The following is a 17,544-nucleotide window of genomic DNA, read 5'->3' as shown; positions in this document are numbered from 1 at the left end:
CTTTTCTGTACTCATAGTCCGTCCGTAGTTGTCTTGTAATTAAGAAAGAGATCGCATTTGTTACCCAATCAACACGCAAATTTTTCACAAATCACATTTTTGGCCCAACTATCAATTTTGGAAAAACATCGGTTCTGGTTTAGATATAGCCCCCATATAAATATAATTCGTCCGATTTACACTCATAAGGGCATAGAAACTTCAATTTTTACGATTTGCACGAAATTTGGTATGGAGTGTTTTATTTCTCATCTGGAAGGCTCGTCTAAATTTCATCAGCATTCGTTCTTAGACCAAAAAAGTGACATTTGCAATATTTGATGACATTCAGACAACAAATATCACCTATGCCTTGATCACGGGAATATGTGGACATACAGACGGACATATCTAATTCGACTCAGATAGTGAATCTAACTCCAACGCTATGATAAACAATTCATCTAGCTCTTCGTCTTCATAGCTTGGCAAGCAAATGCTCAAAATTATGACATCCTGTTCCACAGTATTGGTGTAGGGTTTAACAGATCGTTAATCACAGCACAGTACATTGCGCTATACCATCTGTATAATCATTATGAACAAGAAATCACCAGCGAGCAGGTGCGTTAGCATGCCAGAATTCTATCGTTTTAATTTATAGTTACCATAGGTTATGTAAGGTTGACAAGAGGGTGTTGATACCAAACCGCCCCATGCCTCTATGGTGGTAAGGTCATGAGCTATTAATCGGTCCGTGGTGCGATCTATGTAATGAAAAGTAGACTCGAATAAATCTATTTCAGGAACTTCGTGGTTCTCACGTGATCTCAAATAGAATTTGTGGCACAAGCATTTAGTTTCCGTTAGAATGTTCGCACTCGAAGTTCTTGCGTTGACATTGCCATCTCATGCATTACGTAAACGCAAGGATTTTTACATGAAGGCGGTCCTCCATTATGACCAGGCAGACCTGTTTTGCCATCCAGCTTTCACCTATCCGTGTAGCATGAACTACCAGATGGCAGTGCGGCGCTGGCCTCAGTGTCTTGCATTCGACTTCAGGTATCCGAACCGAAAACTGTTTCAATTTAGTCAGGTTTCGTATCGTCTTCTCGACTAGTACGCGATGGCCCGCTCCTATCTTCAAGCTGCGCTCCCATCGCTTAAAGTTTCATCGCCGCTATGGCTGCCATATGCTACCAGATCATCCAGAGAATTTGATGTGTATTGGTAAGACGAAGGATTAGGGAGAATCGTACAGAACGAATACACTTTCTCTCACCAGTCTTATTAAAAATTTTCCAATTGCCTTGCATTAACATGGAATCCCTAAAGGCTTTTTGAGAGTATCGCCAACATCTTTCAGCTAAGTCTGAAGCGGTAGATCACGAATACTTCGTGTGTTTACCCAGTGGAATCTAGTCCAAGAGCCGTATAATGAAATATGGGGTCCTCTTAGGTAGGATGATATCTTTGGCACGTTAATTCCTACCTATTATATACTACATGTCCTTCAGACATTACGTTATAGTTACATACTGACACTTTGATGGAATCAGATTCTTCAGCCACATCGTTTGTAGTAAGCTAGCAGTTAAACGGTTAGATCATCTACATCAGGAGATAAAATATTATCGATCGCAATCTGCCATTCTGTCATCAAGCTGATCGTACTTTTGCCCACATACGCAAAGAAATTTGTGTGCGTGTGTGTATACGTGTGCGTACATGAGCAGAGAATATACGAGAAAGTAGATAACAACAAAGAGAATGCAAACGAAATCTGTCATCTTAATACCGTCAAATCTGGCCAGCTGTTCGCGTGAGACCACCTTTTTAAATCCGCCTTGGCTTTTGTGTAAGATCGTGTGCCATTCAAAAGTTGTACCTTGAGCTCTTTTTAAATACATTTACTGCATCTTTGCTCGGGATAATTTCAGATATTTAGTCTTTTGATTGCCACCACGGCATGTATTTCGGTAAAATCGAGCTTAACCTCGCTGAACCATTTCAGGTGTTATTGCACATTTTTTTTACCACCAACATAGGTTTTGCATTCGCTGGCAATATCATTATAAGGATTAATTTTACGTTTTACGAAACACAAATATTGTGTTTACTCTAGGGTGTTTGTTTTCGCAAACAATAGCCGGTTATGATTTGCCAGTGAAATATAATGCAATCACACTGTAACGCGTGAACTTCATTACAAATAACTTTCTTCTAAAATAAACTCAGCAAGTGCTTAAAGAGGATCAAATACAACAGGTGTCATGCAGCTGTCATTTTCAGTTTGACAAACATATCATTGCGAACCGCCAAATAGACATAACTCCCAATTCAGAGTTTATGCGAATCTATTGCTCCAGACCGAACCATATTTATACTTTTACTTGAAAGTTTGAAGTATTTTAGCTAGATACAAAACCTTGCAATTAAGGAGGATTTTTATAGTTAAAATTTTAATACTGGTACTAAAGTAAAAAAAAAAAAACTAGCTATAAATCCATTTTCAGTGTATAACCGCATATACATGCGTTCAAATAACAGAGAATCTACAACCTCTGCCTAACTGATAGCTTTGCTCTTAGAGCATTCCATTAAGAGTATTATGTACCTGTTCAAATATGACTATGTACTCTCAATTCCTTTCATTCTCTTTTTATTCCATTAATCATGGCCGTAGATAAATTTAATTGGCTGCCATGAATTTAGTTGAGCGCCAAACTTTGATCGAAGCACAGTTGCAAACGTTGGCAGCAGCTGGGTTAAAAGGTTAGAACACAGGCAGTGGTGGTAGATCGGTTGATTTGAGTAAAAACGATACCGGCAATAACAACAACAACTTTAAGATAACCGAAATTGAATTTTTGGATATAAATACAAACGAAAACAGCTGTTTGCGAGAGACAACTACAATAAAAAGAAGCAGTAAAAAAATTCCTCCATTAATTGTTTCGGCTGCATTGCGTTTAGCTCTCACACATATACAAGCAGCAAGTCATCTATCTCCCGCTTCAGCTCATGTTAATTCTCAGTCAAACACTCAAATGCCTAGCTGGCAGAAAGCTTTGGCAAAAATCATATGCTATAACATGTAGGGGCAAAAATTTAGCAACCTCTTGCTCTGCCAATGAAATAACCGATCTCCACCCATTGAAGGGCATAAAGGTGCTCGATCTTACCCGCATTGTGGCTGGACCTTACTGTACCATGATTTTAGCTGATTTTGGAGCAGAGGTATATAAAATCGAACGTCCCTATGTTGGTGGAGATGAGTCACGCAAATGGGGTCCTCCTTTTCTGGAGAAAAGTAAAGATGCCACCTATTTTATGGCCTCCAATCGTAACAAGAAAAGTGTCTGCATTGATTTAAAAAAGGGAAAAGATGTCATCTATGATCTGGCCCAGAAATGTGATATTCTGGTGGAGAATTATGTGCCAGGAAAATTGAATGAGTTACATTTGGGCTATGATCAATTGAAGAAGATAGCGCCTCAGCTCATTTATTGTTCGCTAACAGGTTATGGCTCCCAGGGTCCATATGCCAAGAGACCTGGTTATGATGTGATAGCGGCCTCTATGGGGGGATTATTGCATATTACCGGCGAACGTAATGGACCTCCCAGCAAAGTTGGTGTGGCTGTTACAGATGTGGCCACTGGCCTATATGCACATGGGGCCATTTTAGCCGCCTTGCTACAACGCCAGCGTACTGGGAGAGGACAAAAAATCGATGTGAATCTCTTTTCCACTCAAGTCTCGATGCTTATCAATGTGGCTGCTAATTATTTAAATGCTGGTCTTGATGCCCAGCGGTGGGGTACTGCTCATTCCAGCATTGTACCATATCAAAGCTTTAAGACTCAAGATGGTTATCTCACCTTGGGCACCGGCAGTGACAAACAATTTCAAGAATTATGTGAGCTATTGGAAATCAAACATTTGGCTGAAGATCCCAAATTTAAAACCAATAAAGATCGTGTAGAAAATCGTAAGGAAATTGTGGAACTATTGGCAAATATTTTATGCCAAAAATCCTCCACTGAATGGATGAAATTATTTGCAGCAGCTTCATTTCCTGTGGGACCGGTAAATAGCATACGTGAGGTTTTCGAAGATGAGCATATCAAAGCCATTGGTTTAGTAAAGACATTACCCCATCAAACAGATGGTGAAATCAAGGTGGTGGGTCCTCCTGTGGTCTTTAGTGAGTCGAATAATGATGCTAGAACTGCCCCTCCCGTTTTGGGCCAACATACAGATGAAGTGTTGGCAGACGTCTTGGGTTATACCAAAGAACAAATTGTAGGATTAAGAAATAAAAAGATTATAGAATAAATTTTGTAATATTTCATAATGTGCCAATTGAAAACTTAAAAATAATAAAGAATATGCGAAGAAAAAAAACCATTTTAACTTGTTTTCCATCAATATCCTTTAAGGAATATGTGGAAAACCTTCCAACTTAGCAATGACTGCTGTCCGCTTCAAGTTTTAGTTGAGTGATAACATACTTTCGTTTTATAGACGAGGCTTAACGGCAAGGAAAGAACGAACTGAACTAGTTCGAATCGGTTTTAAACCAGGGTAACAATAGGGAGCTTTTTGTCGCAAATTCGCAGGAGTTTTGTGATGAACAAAACCACAATTAAGCGCAGAAAGGGAAAAACTTGCAGAGAAGTAGAGATCCGTAGTTTGCCAACGACCTAGTTTAACTAAAAGGGTCACTGATTCAACAAACAGTACTAGTTCGTTTGTATTATACGTATATGTACCAGGCTGACAACAGTAACCCTTCAAGGAGAAATGCTCGTGCAATGTCTGGAGTTTTGTGATAAACAGAATCTAAATGGACCGCTAGACTGTCTTCAGTCAGGACAGAATAAAAAAAGGGAAGGGGGGAGGAGAGGAAGGGGGGAGGAGAGGAAGGGGGGAGGAGAGGAAGGGGGGAGGAGAGGAAGGGGGGAGGAGAGGAAGGGGGGAGGAGAGGAAGGGGGGAGGAGAGGAAGGAAGTATCTTCGGTAAGAAATGAGGTAAGTAAACCCAAGGGAGTCAGGAGTCTGGCGCTTCTCAAATTTCGGACACTCTTCTATTCTGCTAAGGGTTGCGGATACGGCGTAAATATAAATTCTCGGAGAGGAAGAGTCCGGCTAGATACACCCCTAATTGACGACTTGACTTGATGACAGCCCTCATTGAGACAAGGTATTGAGAAGGAAGCACTTCTTCCTTCATTGGAACTTAGAATGGGTCCAGGTTGGATTGGGTTCTGAGAAGTTAGGTAATTATATTGACTTCTGGACAGATATAATTTTTTTGCTACGAGCGAATAGGGCTTATTCTGCAGTAGGAGGATTACTTGCGAAGAAGGAGGATTACTTGCGAAGCCAACATAATTTTTTTAATTTTTGGCAGCACTTGCGATTAGGATGTCACCTTGTTCTCTGATTGCATTCATTCTTTGTATATGTTTTCTTCTATTTATGACACTTTTAATCAGCACATTTGGATACTCGTAACTTCAATGTTCATGGGGTCTTTCCAATTGGCTTGACCTTATACTATTCAGCCCTGTAAATGAACTCATTTTAACCATTGAATAGAACCCACTGCAGGGTGTTGGAGGTCCTAAGTGTATATCATATAGGTACCAAATTTCATTTAGTCTTACATGGTGATATCGGGGAATCAGTTAATACGGGAGCTATACCTGTTCATTAACCTGCCAGAATCAAATTTAGTGTGATCAAAGTGTTTTTCAGGTAAAAATTGTTTTTCAAATCTGCCAAAAATTTAGGCGCTTATGAAGTCAAATCGGAGAATCAGTGTATTCGGAGGTTATATAGATTCTAGGGCGTGATTGTGTGCGGGTTCTGGAGGGCATAAAACTACTTCCGGTACGAAATTTTAGCAAAGACGAACAAATTTCTTTAACAAGAACTAAAGGACCAGCGGAATGACTCTTTACAATATGCAAATACAATAAAATAAAAGTGACCATGAACATTCCATTAAAGAACAGGGGCAAACTTATCACATATCAATGAGTGCTGTCCAATTCAAGTTTTAAGCTCGGTAAGGGACCTCCTCCCAAATGTCGCCAGCATTAAAAGGGGATAACCACCGCTAAAAATGTTCATGATGTTCTCACCAGGATTCGAACCCAGGCGTTCAGCGTCATAGGTGGACATGCTAACCTCTGCGCTACGGTGGCCTCCAACAGTATACACCAAATAAACTATCCTAACCCAAAACCTCATAGTTCTAACGACACCAATATACATGATTAATCCAGATCAATCCCATGGCAGCCGGTTGTACGTACCGGATTGACCCGATGGAATCTTCATCGGCAAGGGCTGCCGCCTCAGTGTACGTGTTCGTCTTTTTTCGTCATGGGAGAGGCACATCCAGGAGTGCCTTCTCCGTATGCTTTTGTTCCGTGCCGGGATTGAAAAGAACCCCGGACCCTGGTTCTGTTCCGTTTGCCAGAACCGCCTTCATCATCGGTCAGTGTCGGTGAGGTGTAACAGGTGCTTGGAGTGGGTACATTTCCGTTCTTGCTCTGGCCTAACTTCGCTACGGGAGTATAGTCATACTGGCTATGTCGCTAGGTGCTGTGCGAACACAGCCAGCAGTGGGTCACAAGCGTCGCCGTCGTCGCCTTCGGCGTCCTCGTCGTCGGACTATGTGACCCCCCCGACCTCTCCCGTACGGCAATTTATGCAAAGACAGCACCCTAGCCCTACTATTGCCAGGCCAGTGTCGGGAAATGTATCGTTCCTGCAGTTAAACTGCAATGGACTGCGAGGCAAGATTGATGAGATTGTGGATTTTATGAGTCGGAAGAGCATATCGGTCGCAGCGATCCAGGAGACAAAGCTGACTAACACCTGCAGCTTGCACAGTTGTCACGGCTACAATGTGCTACGTAAGGATCGCTCAAGGAATGGAGGTGGGGGATTGGCCTTCGTTATACACCATTCCGTGCAGTATAGACCTATCTCGCCTGCGCTTGACGCTAGTGACCCATACATGGAATGTATGGGGGTAGCAGTCAGGTCTGGTACTGCCGAGATAGAGATATACAACGTGTATATACCGCCGGTTGGCAGCTGTGTCCCGATTAATGGCCAGGCCTACAGCCCCGACATAAGTGGGTTGCTATCTGGCCATAGTCGTCTGGTTCTGGGGGATTTCAATGCACATCACTCGTCATGGCATTCTCCCCTAGGCAACGACCAGCGTGGCATAGCTTTGGCAGAGCAGATACAGCGGTCAAAAAAAGTATTCATCATTAGCAAAATTGATAATAAATTCACTTATTTTGGGTAATTGAAGAAAATTTAAAGTAAACAAATAATGCAGTTTTATGCAATAGTTTATTTTTCGTAATATGTTTTAAAATAAATTCAAAAAATAAATTTAATTAGCGCAAAAAATGCAATTTTATATAATAACACCAAAAACAGAACAAAAAAAGTATTCATCATTGATGTGCTATCATCAAAGTCAAATTCAAATATTATTTGGGAATCCCCCTTTTCTGTTTTATTTAGTAAAGGAGGCTTTGCCCTTGACAGCAAATATTTAATTTCATTGAAAATATAGTTTTTGTCAAAATGGGTCGTAAGCAAAACGAGGTTTCTGATGAGGTAAAAGTTTTGATAATAAAACACCACAGGAATGGTTTAACTCAAAAAACTATCAGTGAAATATTAAATAGACCACGATCTACTATACAATCCATCATCAGAAAGTGGACAGAAACGAAAACTGTTGACAATAAACCAAGATCTGGTCGACCAAAAGCACTTTCAGTTGGAGATGTGCGTTGGCTAGTGCGGCAAGTTCAGAAAACTCCGAAGACAAATGCGACCATTCTTCGTAAAAACACTATGGAATATTTAGGGAAGGAAGTTACTACACAAACAATTCGAAATACACTCAAAAGGCATAGTTACAGAGGAAGAACTGCACGTAAGAAGCCCTTTATAAATAAAATAAACCGAGTGAAAAGGCTAAACTTCGCAAAAATGTATGTAAAACAGCCCGAATCATTTTGGAAAACAGTCATTTTTGCAGACGAGAGCAAGTTTAATCTTTTTGGGTGCGATGGAAAGGTCATAGTGTACAGAAAACCAAATACAGAGCTTGAAGAACGAAACACAGTTGCTACTGTAAAACATGGTGGAGGTGGTTTAATGGTTTGGGGGTGTATGGCGGCTTCAGGAGCGGGAAATCTTGAAATTATTAATGGAGTAATGGATCATAAGTATTACATTGACATTTTAAAGTGGAATTTAAAAGATAGTGCTGTAAAACTTGGGCTTGGTAATAACTTTCAATATTATCAAGATAATGACCCCAAACATTCTGCTTTAAATACCAAGATGTGGATGCTGTATAACTGCCCCAAAGTCATTAAAACTCCTCCTCAAAGTCCCGACTTGAACCCAATTGAACATCTTTGGGAACATCTCGAACCCAAATTGAGAACGCGCAATTTTTCGAGCAAGTGTCAAATGCAACAGGTGATAATGGAGGAATGGACTAATATAGACCAAAATATAACCTCTAAATTAGTCCAATCGATGTCAAACCGTTTAAAAGAAGTTATAAGACGCGGTGGTCGAATAACAAAGTATTAATTTTTTTAAATTATGTTATTTATTTTTTTGTTTTTTTGCAATGATGAATACTTTTTTTGTTTAATTTTTTGTGTTCAGCTGTAAAATGGCCCTTTTTGTTCCAATAAATACTATTTTTTTCTTTAAAAACAATGAAATTGTGTACATATATATCACACAAGCACTACTGCATCATTAGTTTAATATGTTTTTATTCCAATTGTCTTTTGTAGACTTATTAAAAAAAAAAACATTGAATGATGAATACTTTTTTTGACCGCTGTAGATAGCTCCACGTTTTGCACGGTGAATGAGGATGCCCCCACTAGGATTACGAGGAGGTGCAGCAGCTCGCCAGACATCTCAATCGCATCCCCTGATCTCCTGAGTGACGTATCCTGGCAAGCCGTCATCTCTTTGGGGTCAGACCACCTCCCCATAATCCTCACCATCGACCGACCACCCGACTTCATAACCTCTGAGCGCCGAACGTTCATCAACTATAAGAAGGCCAATTGGACTGGCTTCAGAGAGTATACCAATCGCCGCTTCAATGAACTGCCACCCCCCTCTGATGTGCTTGTGGCCGAGAGGAAATTCCGAGACATCATCAACGCAGCAGCCGCTCGCTTTATACCAGCCGGTCGAATACCGCAAGTGCGACCCAATTTCCCGGCGCAAGAGGTGGTACTCGCAGACGAGCGTGATGGGATTCGTGCTATGGACCCCGCTAACCCCAGAATCAGCGAGCTGAATCTGGAAATAAACAGGGTAGTCAACGAACATAAGCGGAATTTGTGGCTGGAACACTTGGAGCAATGTAACTTAGGCACCGGTGCAGGCAAATTGTGGGCCACTGTTAAGTCTCTCTCGAACCCCGGTAGACGGGACGACAGGACCTCAGTCACTTTTGGCGAGTTAACCGTGACTGATCCGAAGAGATGCGCCAGGTTGTTCAACCGTCAATTTATCGTGCATCCCGAGAGAGACAGGGCAAGGAGGAGAGCCATTCGCCGTATTCGTGGTCTCCGAGCCGATGAACAGCCATCACAATTTACCGTGGGCGAAGTTACGAATGTCATCCGTGGCGCCAAATCTTCCAAGGCGTTGGGCCCCGACGGAATCTCTACATTGATGCTGAAGAATCTGGATTTACCTGGAGTTGAGTACCTTACCACTGTCCTTAACCTGTCATTGAACACTCTTATAGTTCCCGATGTCTGGAAAATGGGCAGAGTGATCCCGCTACTGAAGCCTGGTAAAGACCCGAGTTTGGGGGAGTCGTACAGACCGATCTCCCTTCTCTCACCAGTGGCTAAGACGCTTGAGGCATTACTCCTCCCGAGCCTCGTAGGAGAATTTCCATTCGCCGAGCATCAACACGGATTTCGGAGACTGCACAGCACAACAACAGCTTTGCATGCCATCACCACACACATTTGCCGTGGCTTCAATCAACCCAGGCCATGTGATAGGACGGTCCTCGTGGCATTGGACCTATCGAAGGCATTCGACACGGTCAGCCATGCCAAATTATTTGAGGACATCGCCAACACGTCCCTCCAGCCAGGCCTTAAACGTTGGGTCGCGAATTATCTGTGTGGCCGCCAGTCATTTGTGGAATTTAGGGATAAGAAGTCAAAACACCGTAGAGTGAAACAGGGAGTTCCCCAAGGCGGGGTGATATCTCCGGCTCTGTTTAACCTCTACCTTTCCTCCATCCCACCTCCTCCAGACGGCATAGAGATCGTATCATATGCGGACGACTGTACGATCTTGGCATCAGGCCCCCCACCCATTGATGACATCTGCGATAGGTTGAACGTCTACCTCAACGAGCTTGCCTCATATTTCGCTGCAAGAAATCTGAAGATATCCGCCACCAAATCTTCAGCCACACTGTTCACTACAAATACGCGTGAGGTGAATTCTGAGCTGACTGTGATGGTCGATGGAGAACTGATTCCGACCATCAAGTGTCCCAAAATACTTGGCGTCACATTTGACAGCTCCTACACTTTCTCCCCACATGCCACAGCAATCTGCAATAAAGTCAAAAGTAGAAACAAGGTCCTCAAGTCACTCGCTGGCAGCACTTGGGGTGCAGACAAAGAAACCTTGTTGACCACGTACAAAGCAATTGGCCGGTCTGTGGTAAGTTATGCAGCGCCAGTGTGGTCACGTCAGCTTTGTGACACGCAGTGGAATAATATTCAGATCTGTCAGAATGCCGCCCTCCGAACTGCGACGGGTTGCCTCCTTAGTTCTCATGTGGACCACCTCCACCAGGAGACAAAGATCCTACCAGTGCGAAGACATAACTACATGCTGTCTAAGCAATACCTTTTGGGCTGTTATCGCAGAAATCATCCAAATCATCATCTTGTGGATAGATACCCACCGCCCAGAAGCCTTAAGGTAGATCTACATGATCTAGAGCGTGAGGTCCAGCGCTACAAGAGAGAACCTCTAGATCAAGCGGCATATCAAGCGGGTCTGAACAACATTCATGCAGACACGGTAGCAGACGCGTTAACTGGCTACCGGGTGAATGTAGTCCTTGGAGTACGACCGCCACCCATTGCACCCGAAGAAATCGACCTCCCCCGGCAAACCAGAGTGATTCTGGCTCAATTACGTTCCGGCAGATGCAGCCGCCTCAATTCCCACAGAGCTAGGATTGATGCCGACGTGCAAGATGTATGTCCCGACTGTAACCAGGGACCGCACGATACACGTCACCTGTTTAACTGCCCGGCCAGACCCACTCGACTCAGACCCAGATCCCTGTGGACGCACCCCATCTTAGTCGCGGAGTTCCTGGGTCTTGACACTCAACAGAATCAAGCAGACGAAAGATAGTACACAATAAACTGCTACAACAACAACAACAACAACATTAATCCAGATTGAGTCATATGTTTAAAACATATTTTGGCATATTTTCAAATATTAAAGCAAGGCAAACTTAAAACATTTGAAAAAAATTATTCGTATTGCTTAAGTTTCTCTTCTTCAAAATAATTGTTCCCCAAGTATTTATAGCAGTTATGTAAGAGCAGCAAAAAATTAAAATGCGTTGTTAACGAGCTCCCCCATATGTGATTATATCCATAAATAATGAGCCCCTCCATATTCACCACATATGGGCAACCCTATGCTAATGTAAACAATGAAAGCAACTTTCTCACCAGCGTTAAATAAAATGAACAAAAATCTCTCTTACAAAACACACAAAACTTAACACAGAACTTGCACTTGACCCAGTATATGGAGCATTAAAGACTTTCTACCAAAGCCTTCAAAGTTTAAACTCAATGAAATTTATTTATTTTATTCTCTTGTAATATACAGTGACTCCAAAAAGTGAGTGCTCACCTCGTCTTTCAAAATAAATTAATTTTCTATTACTAACTTATAGGTTAATTAAAAATATATTTATTAATTTTAATTACACATAAAGCTAGTATTATTTTTAGCATGGTGCATTTTATAAAAAAAATTTTGGGATTTTTAAAATAAAATAATAATAAAACGTGAGTGCTCACTCATGTACTGTCAAATACCGGTATATGGATAACGGTACTTATTGTTTTTAATGACATACGCGAAAAGAAAGAACGAGTTTTGAGATAATTTCCAATTATTTTGTCGAGTGATTAAGAACGCTGTAAGCCATTTTCGATATGGAGGCAAAACGTAAAGAAATCACCGAAGAAGTACAGGAAGTTACGCGAACAACAAAAATCTCTTTGAGAAATCGCAAAAATTGTTAAACAGACATATCCTACCGTCAAAATAATAATTGACAAATGAAACGCACAAAGTCTGTTGAAAATAATCCTCGAAGTGGCCGCCCAAAAATACTAACTGAAACGGAAAACGATCCCCAGTTTGACAAACCAAGAAAAATCCAAAAAGAGTCTAGAGATTACTCATAAAAAAGTGTTTGTCAATACTATTCGAAATGTGTTGTATGAGGCTGGGTGGTACCACAGCCGTGTTGCCGAAAAAAACCCTACATCAGTAAGGTAATAAGAAAAAGCGTTTGGATTTTGCCAAACGTCACAAAAATAAATAAATGGACTTTTGGAATAGAGTCATCTTAACAGATGAAAGTAAATTTAACAGTTATTTATAGTCAGTGCAAAGTATGAAGAAAAGCAAAATAAGGCCAACAAGCACGGTGGAGGGTTGATGCCTGTATGGGGATACATGACTGCTAGTGGTACCAAATCCTTACATATTATTGACGGCATTATAGGCGACAAGCAGTACATTAATATTTTAAAAGCACATCTTCGGTTTAGTGTGGAAAATGTGAGGTTACCACCAAATTAAAATTTACATAAGATAATGATCCAAAGCACACCGCTTATAATATTAAATTGCGGCTGCTATATAATACACCAACATGGATGGAAACTCCCCAATCTACTGATATAAACCCAATCGAAGATTTGTGGAATTATTTAGAGACAAGAACCTGCAAGAGAGTTTCGGAACCAAGAGGTCTTGTTTTACCAAATACGTGAAGAATAGAATAAAATTCCCCAAGACGTTACCCAAATTCTAGTCAATTCAATTCCTAGAACACTGGAGGCAATAATAAAAGCCAAAGGAGGGCAAACAAAATACTATTCTCAGTTATTTTATATAATATATTTAAGACATATATATTGGGTTACCCAAAAAGTAATTGCGGATTTTTTAAAAGAAAGTAAATGCATTTTTAATAAAACTTAGAATGAACTTTAATCAAATATACTTTTTTTACACTTTTTTTCTAAAGCAAGCTAAAAGTAACAGCTGATAACTGACAGAAGAAAGAATGCAATTACAGAGTCGACTGTATGAAAAATCCGCAATTACTTTTTGGGCAACCCAATATATGAGAACTCACTATTTGACTTGAAATTTTAAGTTTGTTTTTGTTTTTACCATAAGTTAAAATAGTTTGCATAAAATTTATGTTACGTTTTATGGCAAAATTAAAATTAGCACTATGAAGAATAAAAAACATTGCTTTAATGTTATAAAAATTGAAACAGTTTCATCAGACAAGTAATGCATTTATTCAAAGGCAAGTGAGCACTCACTTTTTGGAGTCACTGTATATGTATGTATGTACTCACTCGTGTAAAGCATTATCCAGCTGACATTTGGCATATCTTACTATGGATTTTATAACATTCACAACAACAAAAAATGGTCTTGTTGCCAAAGACATGTCTTTTTCGTCTTTACTTCGCCGACAAATACACAAACTTAAACGTTTAAGCCGAAACGTAGTAAAAAGAAACTACCCAATTTGGTTTGCTTTTGTAGTCAAGAACACTTTGTTATTTTTTCAGTTTCACTAGTTTCTTTTATAAAAGAAGAAAATATTTTTTTGTTTTTTTGCTCACAAGTCACGAAAATCACACGAAGATTAACACAAACTATTAAATCATCACCTCTCACGAAAGAAAATAACACAACGAAGCCAACAATTTGCCGGCACAACAACCTTTGACGTGCACTTGCACCAAGCAACTGATTGATTTCAGTGCTACGTTCAACAATGAACAAACAGCCGCCCGTTTAGTTTGTTTTGGGCCCTACACCGACAGGAAGAGGATGAGAGATGTGGATGTGCGGACGCGTGTGCAAACAGAAAGAAAACGATAACAAACCGAATTTGTAAAACATTAGATGTAGTGCGGGGGTGTGTTTTGGGAGTGTCAGTGATACATATGGCGTTTGTCTTGCCTGCTATTGACTTTACTTCTATTTACAAACAAATCGATGATACGAAGAAGATCACGGGAAATGAAACAGATGCTAACGCGCTTATAAAAAAGAGTGTTGCCAACTTAAAAGTGCTGCTTGCCGATGGAGCGTGTAAATAAGTTCGTAGTTATATATGAATTATTTTAAACTTATTGAATTCATTAACTGAAAATGGGTACAAAAAATACCCAGAACTAGGAAAGAGGTATACCAAAGCAGTTTGAATTGGCGTAAAGTGGACGTTTGAGACTAGTTAAATACAATTTTACCGTCTTATAAAGATGGGTTTTCCCATCTTGTCAAAACTCAGCAATTTTTCATATCTGAAAAATTGTAACAAAAAAAATTTCTGAAAATCCTTGGGAGCACCTTTTGTGGATACGTCAATATAAACTCTGAAAATTATGAATATGTGAAATTTCAGGCAGGGGCATGCGTTAAGGGATTAAGAGTGTTAATTTAAATTAAATTTAAACTGTAAGTCGAAAACGCGTAACTGTAAAATGCATTTGCGAAAAATCCCGCTCAAGTTAAACTTTATGCAATTGAAATCGTTTAAGTGAAAAATCGCTTAACTGAAAATACCGCTAAACTGTAAAATGTTATTACTTCCCAAATTCTATTTTTATATGAAAATGAATTCGGATATATGAGAAAGTTATTGCTATGGGAAACTTTCTTGAAAAATTCGCTTCATCAATAAAATTGACAAAAACATATTTTAACATTTCACTAATGATGGTCTCTGACAACTTAAAGGCAAGTGCCATGTTCGATTTTTGTGAAATTTTTTATTTTTCAGTAGGACCTTCTTTTTGTTGTCTATGCGTTCAAGCACAGTTCTATTTGGTTATATGAAAATGAAAAGGTGTTTAAAATTATTACAGGTTTCTTCGAAGTTATGACCAATAGTGTTTTCTCATTTAGACTATTTTTGTCTAACCTCATAACCTTGTTGATTGACCGGGTAATTCGTTGAAGAACACCGCTGATGAAGGGATGGAATCCCAGAAGCTGCTGTCCCGTTAACCTTTCGACAAAATTTTTGAAAACATTTTGTTTTAAAACTAAATGATGCTTTTATTAATAAATAAAATCACCCACGGCTGTCAACTAATAAATAAGTTGGATAGTCATTGGTTTGGTAGTTACCCCTGTGGGAATTTATGCTAGCCAAAAATAACTGTTCTTGAATGCATAGACAACAAAAAGAATGATTAAAAAACAGTTCAATAAAAAACGAAGATTTTACTTTATTTTAAAGGTGGTACTATGTTCGATTTTTGCGAAATTTTTTCGTTATTACTTTTTTAGATTATAGACTTTGAAGAAAAAAGCTCGCTAGTTTTATTCAGTAGGACATTCTCCCATAAATGATATTGTAATACAACGGTGTAAACGGGTATTGATCATTTCGGCATTTTCATTTGATTTAGCTATGTCCGCCCATATGTCTACCTGTCGAAGGCATGCTAACTTACGAAGGAGTAACGCTATGCGTTAGTGTAGGTTTGTCGAGATTTGGGTTAAATTGGTCCATGTTTTGAGTAACTGCCATGTAAACCGATCTCCTAATTTAATTTCATCAGCCTTAAGAGGTAAATTTTCATCCGATTTGGCTGAAATTTTGCATGTGGTCTTTTTTGGTATGGCTTCCAATAACCTATAATTAACTCAACAAGGTCAAGCCAAGCGAACAGCCGATATACAATTTTTTAAATTTTTGTCATTAAACTTGTCAAACTTGTCATTGTTTACGTTTTCCTTACTTAATTCCAATTTGAGTTTATTCATATTCAAATTCAAATTGAATTAATAAAACACACAAAATTGAAAGAATTTAAGCCGTATTTGGAAAAGATGTGAAATAAAACGAAAAAATAATGCGGGGATGTGCAATATGCTGAATTTTGTAAAAGAACAAAAATTTTGCTGACATTTTTTAACATTCACAATAGGCAGATTTTGACAATCTTAATGATGTTAATGGGGCCTATCCACTTTATGTTTTTGTAATTGACATAAACTTCTATTAGTGAATCCTGCCAACAACCGTGCCAAGTATGGCTTAAATCGATCCTTTACCAGTTATATCATTCATATAAAATGGTCTTACGATTGGGTTTCTTGAGACTTTAGGGGGCACAAGTCTAATCCGATTTGGCTGAAATTTTACATGTGGAGTTTTGTTTCGACTTTATTCGCTTAGTATGTTCCAAATCGGTTTATCACTTGATATAGCTCACATATTAACCGATCGCCGGATTAAACTTCTTGAGCCTCTAAAGGGCGCAATTACTATTAGATTTGGCTAAAATTTTTAGCGTAATAGTTTTTTGTGTTTTAGTAGCCATGACAAGTATGGTCCATAACTTGATATTGCTTCTATATATTTGAAAAAGTCATTCAAAAACTTTTCAAACGGAATCCATGGGTGAATGCATGGTAGTGTCATTAGCACAACAATAAAAAAACTACCCACTACGGAACTACCTTGGTTGGCAAATACCATAATTTTAAATGTCGAAATGGTTTTTGAAGTAAACTTTGTTTTACAACTTATCTTCTTCCAATGTGTTTTATATTTGTGGTTTCATGATTGTGGCACTGCTTTGTTGCTTACGTGTGGAATGTCGGATCAAATAAAACATATTTTTAGTATTTTAGCAAAAAATCGCAACAGTGTTAACAAGCATTTGACTTTAAGAGTTATTGAAAATCAAAACCTGACCTCACCAAATAAGTGCATCCAGGGTGGAATGCATGTAACACTCGGCTTAGCCGAACTCAAAGCGCTTTTATTTGTTTTATTTTATTTGTATTAACTTATTACTATTATTCAGTTGTTTCTTCATTTTGTTTTATTTATTTCTATTATTATTATTTTTTTTGTATTTCATTTAAAGTAGTTTTTACTATTCATTGTTTTGTTAAATATTAATATTTTATTTGATATTTCCTTAATTCTTTACTAAACAAAAATAATTAAAAAATTTAACGGTCACAAAAAATTATATTTTCAAACATTGACAACACTGCTATCGACGGCCGTTCAAAGTTCGTACACAAAATAGTAACCGCTATACATTACATTTGTCATTGATGTAAACAATTTATAAAAGATAAATATGAAGCACTAGTGCGAAACTGTATATCA

General features: G+C 39.1%; 2 protein-coding genes across 2 annotated transcripts in view; one reads left to right on the top strand and one right to left on the bottom strand.

Annotated features, from left to right (window-relative positions):
• The window catches only part of LOC106096337 (fatty-acid amide hydrolase 2-A), a 70,022-nt gene extending 55,868 nt beyond the window's left edge, over positions 1-14,154 (bottom strand). The window contains exon 1 of the mRNA XM_013264040.2: positions 13,751-14,154. Coding sequence (XP_013119494.2) covers positions 13,751-13,845 — 95 coding nt within the window. The 5' untranslated portion in view covers positions 13,846-14,154. The remainder of the gene's footprint in view (positions 1-13,750) is intronic.
• LOC106096348 (succinate--hydroxymethylglutarate CoA-transferase) lies at positions 2,704-4,395 on the top strand. Its single transcript, XM_013264052.2, has one exon. The coding sequence runs from the start codon at positions 3,007-3,009 to the stop codon at positions 4,321-4,323; it is 1,317 nt and encodes a 438-aa protein (XP_013119506.2). The 5' UTR covers positions 2,704-3,006; the 3' UTR covers positions 4,324-4,395.
• Positions 14,155-17,544: the final 3,390 nt, after the last annotated feature.

This window comes from Stomoxys calcitrans, chromosome 2, assembly GCF_963082655.1.
Source record: "Stomoxys calcitrans chromosome 2, idStoCalc2.1, whole genome shotgun sequence".
NCBI classification, from domain to species: domain Eukaryota; kingdom Metazoa; phylum Arthropoda; class Insecta; order Diptera; family Muscidae; genus Stomoxys; species Stomoxys calcitrans.
Note: the sequence above shows the minus strand (reverse complement) of the source record. Positions and strands in the feature narration are given on the sequence as shown.

Bases quoted from the DNA above. Each gene is read 5' to 3' on its own strand.
- LOC106096348 (XM_013264052.2), top strand. From the start codon at position 3,007: ATGTTAATTCTCAGTCAAACACTCAAATGCCTAGCTGGCAGAAAGCTT.